This window comes from Hypanus sabinus, chromosome 2, assembly GCF_030144855.1.
Source record: "Hypanus sabinus isolate sHypSab1 chromosome 2, sHypSab1.hap1, whole genome shotgun sequence".
Lineage (NCBI taxonomy): Eukaryota > Metazoa > Chordata > Chondrichthyes > Myliobatiformes > Dasyatidae > Hypanus > Hypanus sabinus.
In genome coordinates, this window is record NC_082707.1 from 186,705,712 (window position 1) to 186,711,711 (window position 6,000).

The 6,000-nt window shown below is 43.5% G+C and overlaps 1 protein-coding gene across 6 annotated transcripts in view; it reads left to right on the forward strand.

Moving 5' to 3' along the window:
- Positions 1 to 5,727, forward strand: part of LOC132389065 (centrosomal protein of 128 kDa) — a 611,990-nt gene extending 606,263 nt beyond the window's left edge. For all 6 annotated transcript variants that reach the window (XM_059961488.1, XM_059961481.1, XM_059961513.1 and 3 more), the window contains one exon: positions 5,596 to 5,727. In XM_059961488.1, the coding sequence (XP_059817471.1) occupies positions 5,596 to 5,720 (125 nt within the window). In that variant the 3' untranslated portion in view covers positions 5,721 to 5,727. The remainder of the gene's footprint in view (positions 1 to 5,595) is intronic.
- Positions 5,728 to 6,000: the final 273 nt, after the last annotated feature.

Consider the following 6,000-nt stretch of genomic DNA (forward strand, 5'->3'; position numbering starts at 1 on the left):
CTACAGGTTGACTCATTATAGAGCCTAAAAGCCGAGGGTAAGAATGACTTCATATAGCACTCTTTGGAGCAGCGCAGTTGTCTTAATTTATTACTAAAAGTGCTCCTCTGTTTGGCCAAGATGGCATGGAGCAGATGAGAGACATTGTCCAGAATTGCCAGGATTTTCCGTAGGCTCCTTTGCTCTACCACAGTCTCCAGTGTGTCCAGTTTGAGTCCTATAACAGAGCCAGCCTTTCTAATCAGTTTATTGAGCCTGTTGGCATCACCCATTGCCCCAGCACACCACATCATAGAAGATTAATCTGGGGACAACAGACTAGAAGAACATGTGAAGGAAAGGCATACTTCAGTCTACTCAGGAAGTAGAGGCGGCTCCGGCCCTTCTTGTGCAGAGCCTCTGTGTTGGTGCTCCTCTCTAGTCTGTCATCCAGTTGCACCCTCAGATACTTTTAAGTGTTCACCACATCCACGTTCTCACCATCAATAGTAATTGGGAGCAGTGCAGGCTTAGTCTTCCTAAAGTCCATCACCATCTTGTGCGGGTAGGTGGGACTAGGTGAGATTAAGGGTTCGGCACGGACTAGGAGGGCCAAGATGGCCTGTTTCCGTGCTGTGATTGTTATATGGTTATATGGTTATATCTTGTTTGTCTTACTGATGTTGAGCTGCGGATGATTCGGCTTGGACCATTTGATAAAGTGCTCCATCAGGACCCATCCTCCTGTCTTCCCTTTATACACTCAACTATTACTGAGTGATCAGAGGATTTTTGCAGATGACATGACTCAATGTTGAATCTAAAGTCCGAGGTATACAGGGTAAACAGAAAGGGAGCCAATGCGGTCCCCTGTGGGGCCCCAGTACTGCCTATAGCCATGTCTGACACACAGCTCTGAAGCGCCACAAACTGTGGTCTGCCAGTCAGGTAGTCCACTATCCTGGTTACAATGGAAATGCGAACCTGCATTGAATGGAGCTTTTCCCCCAACAGTGAATGCTGTACGGTATTGAAGGCTCTTGAGAAATCAAGAAACATGGTCCTCACAGTGCTACCCTTCTTATTCAAATGGGAGTAGGCTCCGTTCAGCAGGTAGATGACAGCATCATCCACTCCAATGTGCTCCCGGTAGGCAAGGGGATCAAGGGCTGATCTGATGAGGGGTCAGAGGTGAGTAGGACCAGCCTCTCTAGGGTCTTTATGTTGTATGAGGTCAGGATCAGCATCTACAGATTTTCTCATGTTTGTTTGTGTGTAGTTTTTAATTGATTCTATTGTATTTCTTTGTTCTGCTATGAATGTTTGCAAAGAAAATCTCAGGGTAGCATATGGTGACATATACGTACTTTGATAGAAATTTACTTTGAGCTTTGAACTTTAGCCAATGCCCATTAAGTCTCAGGGTTGACGGATCTGCTGCTCATGCTGCAGCGGGAGGAATACATTTGACTTCAACAAGAATGCGCCAGCTCCAGGTTTAATTACTGGGTAGCACGGTAGCAAAGCGGTTAGCACAATGCTTTACAGGACTAGCTGTGAGATCGGGTTTCCATTCCCACCGCTGTTTGTATGGTGTACCCAGAGAAAACCTATCTCTTCCTCCCATTTATATCAGTAAGCCATTTGATAAGGATCTCCATGTGAGGTTCATTCAGAAAGTAATGAGGCATGGGATCTAAGGGTACCTTGCTTTGTGGAACCAGAATTGGCTTACCCACAGAAGGCAAAGGGTGGTTGTGGATGGGTCATATTCTGCATGGAGGATGGTGACCAGTGGTGTTCCACAGGGATCTGTTCTGGGACCCCCCCCCCCCCATTTTGTGATTTTTATAAATGACCTGGATGAAGAAGTAGAAGGGTGGACTAGTAAGTTTGCTGATGATACAAACGTGGGGGTGTTGTGGATAGTCTGGAGGGTTGTCCAAGGTTACAGTGGGACATCAATAAGATGCAGAACTAGGCTGAGAAGTGGCAGATGGAGTTCAACCCAGATAAGGAAATTACAAGCAGAGTAGACAAAGGAGATGCATTTGATATGGTGTACAGGTTTCCCCCACTATCTGAAGGTAGAGTGTTCCTATGAAATGGTTCATAAGCCGGAATGTAGTAAAGTGAATAAGCAACTACCATTTATTTATATGGGAAAAATTTGTGAGCATTCCCAGACCCAAAAAATAACCTGCAAAATCATGCCAAATAACACATAAAACCTAAAATAACAGTAACATATAGTAAAAGCAGGAATGATATGATAAATACACAGCCTACATAAAGCAGAAATACTTTTCTGTAATCATTTCAGCACTGTCCACCATAGCGAAAATCAAACGCAAGCACTCTCGGTAGAAGCAATCTCTCCAGTAACCTTTAAGCTATGAAGCTGCCAAATCATACCAAATAGCACATAAAAATAAACAGCCTATATAAAGTAGAAATAATGTATGTACAGTGTATTTTAACTTATCAGAATCGGGAAGACAGCGAGCACACTGATGATGGTGTGTTAGGCTGAGTCGTCGGAGGTTCAGGGTGGTGGGAGGTAGAGGAGACTGGGGTGTCATCTCATCGTCGTCTGTTTCCATCGGGGCAGGCAGGTCACCTTCTTCTATGTCCGCCTGCCTTAATGTCAAAGGTCAAGGTTCATTGTCTGTTATAGCTGATGTGGAAGGCTTGAGAAACGACAGTATGCTTGACTGCTTAGCCTCACGCAATCTTCTATCATAGTTCTTTGTAAGCACTCAAACCATCCTACAAATATGCCCTAAACCTATATACCCTTTCAAAATTAAAGTTATACTTTTCTGCAATCATTGCAGCATTGTCAATTGCAGTGAAAATCTGATGCAATTGCTTCACGTTCAGTTCCTGGACAAATTCACTTTCGGGCCGTTGCTACTGCGTTCAGTTTCGATTGTTATCCTTTCCTCTTGCAATTGTATCAACTCTTCATCTATCAGTTCTTGGTCATGGGATGCCAAAACCTCTTCAACATCATCTTTGTCAACTTCCACGAACTCAGCCTCCTTAGCCAAACTCACTATGTCCTTACTTTGTTCACCACGATTGAAACGCTTAATTATGTCTAGTTATAAGTGTAACACCCTTACGAGCTCTTTTAGGCATTTCTGATACCTTAGAACTCATTTTGTTAATGGATGCACAAAATAAATTGACATAAAGCACAGATGCTCACAGGCACCTGTTTAAGCAATAGCGACTAGAATGCAGTTCCAGGGGAGGCTCTGGCTTTTCTCGTGTGCTGCCTTTTTTCGTAACAGTGAAAACAAATTCTGTTAGCGAAAGCATGTAACTAATGTAGGTCTTTTGTAACAGCGAGATGTTGTAAAGCGAATGTTTGAAAAACGGGGGACACCTGTACTTGGATTTTCAGAAGGCTTTTGACAAGGTGCCATACATGAGGCTACTTAGCAAGATAGGAGCCCATAGAATTACAGGGAAATTACTAGCATAGGGGGAGCATTGGCTGATCCGCAGAAAACAGAGACTGGGAATAAAGGTATCCTATTCTGGCTGGCTGCTAGTTACCAGTGGAGTTCCACAGGGGTTCGTGTTGGGACTGCTGGTTTTTATGATGTACGTCAATGATCTGGACTATGGGATTAATGGATTTGTGGCTAAATTTGCCGATGATACAAAGATATTTGGAGAAGCAGGTAGTGTTGCGGAAACAGAGAGCCTGCAGAAAGACTAAGGTAGTTCAGGGGAATGGGCAAAGAAGCAGCAAATGAAATACAATGTTGGAAAGTGTATGGTCATGCACTTTGGTGGACGAAATAAATGGGCAGACTATTATTTAGATGGGGAAATAATTCAAAAAGCAGAATTCAAAATACTTGGGAGTCCTTGTTCAGGATACCCTAAAGGTTAACCTCCAGATTGAGTCGGTTGTGAAGAAGGCAAATGCAATATTGGCATTCATTTTAGAGGTATAGAATATAAGAGTAGGGATGTGATGTTGAGGCTCTGTAAGGCATTCTTGAGACCACACTTGGAGTATTGTGTGCAGTTTTGGGCTCTTTATTTTAGAAAGGATATACTGACATTGGAGAGGGTTCAGAGAAGATTCACGAGAATGATTCCAGGAATGAAAGGGATACCGTATGAGGAACGTCTGGCAGCTCCTGGGCTGCATTCCCTGGAGTTCAGGAGAATGAGGGGGGATCTCATATAAGCATTCCAAACATTAAAAAGTCTGAACAGATTAGATATGGCAAAGTTGTTTCCCATGGTAGGGGAGCCTAGGAGAAGAGGGCATGACTTCAGGATTGAAGGACGTCCATTTAGAAGAGAGATGCGGATAAATTACTTTAGTCAGAGAGTGGTAAATCTGTGGAATTTGTTATCATGAGCGGTTGTGGAGGCCAAGTCATTGGGTGTATTTAAGGCAGAGATAGTTAGGTTCTTGGTTAGCCAGGGCATCAAATGAAGTGAGGAGAAGGCAGGGGAGTGAGGATAACTGGAAGAATTGGATCAGCCCATGATTGAAAGGCGGAGCGGACTCAATGAGCCGAATGGCCTACTTCTGCTGCTATATCTTATATAATATTGATGGTAATTCTCTTGGCTGTGTGGAGGATCAGCAAGATGTTGTGGTCCATGTCCATACGACAGTCAAAGCTGATGCGCAGGTTGAAAGTGTTGTTAAGAAGGTGTATGGTGTGTTGGCCTTCATCAACTGTGGGTTTGAGTTCAAGAGCCATGAGGTAAAGTTATAGGTTTATAAGACCTTAGTTAGAGCCCAGTTTGTTAGTTCAGTTCTGGTCACCTCATTACAGGAAGAATGTGGATGCTAAAGAGAGAGTGCAGAGGAGATTTACAAGGATGTTGTCTGGATTGGAGAATAGGTTGAGTGAACTTGGCCTTTTCTCCTTGGAACAACGGAGGGTAAGAGGTGACCTGATAGGGGTGTATCAGATAATGAGAGGTATTGGTTGTGGGGATAGCCAGAGACTTTTTTCCCAGGGCTGAAATGGCTAACATGAGGGACACATAGTTTTAAGGTGCTTGGAAGTAGGTACAAGGGGGATATCAGAGGTAAGTTTTTCACACAGAGAGTGAAGGGTGTGTGGAATATACTGCCAGTGAAGGTGGTAGAGGCAGATACAAAAGGGTCTTTTAAGAGACTCTTAGATAGGTACATGGAACTTAGAAAAATAGAGGGCTATGTGGTAGGGAAATTCTAGACAGCTTCTAGAGTAGGTTACATGGTCGGCACAACATTGTGGGCTGAAGAGCATGTAACGTGTTGTAGATTTTCTATGTTTCTGTGTTTCTATGTGGTCACGGGTGACTCTTTACTCCCTCCATAGATGCTGCCTGACTTGCACATGTTATATGTGTTGCACCAGATATCCAACATTTACAGAATCACTTGTGTTCATAGTTTAATTCAACATTGTGTTCAGCACAGACATTGGGTCTGTTCCTATGCTGTTTTCTTCTAAGTTCATAAGAGTAGATCTTGAAGCTGATAGTGTACGAGTCGGGTGGGCTGGTGGGTAGTTTTATAGATACGGTGTCTTTAATTCTCATCTGCAGGTGGATCACTGAGCAATGTTGCATTTTTCGTTGCAGCATCAAGTGCCAGCAGCAACAGGCGAAGAAACCAGCCTCCTGGAATCACAGAAGCAAACGGAATACGAGAATTCAGCAGGCCCACGAGTGGAAGAAAATCTCCTGCAGAAAAAGACAAGTATTAGGCCATAAAACCAAGTGACAACTGCAAGTTTTCCCAGCAGCTCTAATGAATGGTGACTTAGCTCACACCAAGCAGGGTGTCTGGGAGCATTAATCGAATGTGCTCCCATCCATTTCATGCAAGACAACGGCAGGCACTAAAGGCCTCTCCAAAAGCACAATCTTCTCAATTTATTTTCTTTTGTATTTACCAACATTAGAAATGTGTGCCAGTTACTACAGGAAAAAATATTTCTCAGTGCCAGTGACTGGAAGCTGTAAAATTCTCAATTCGCACAATTG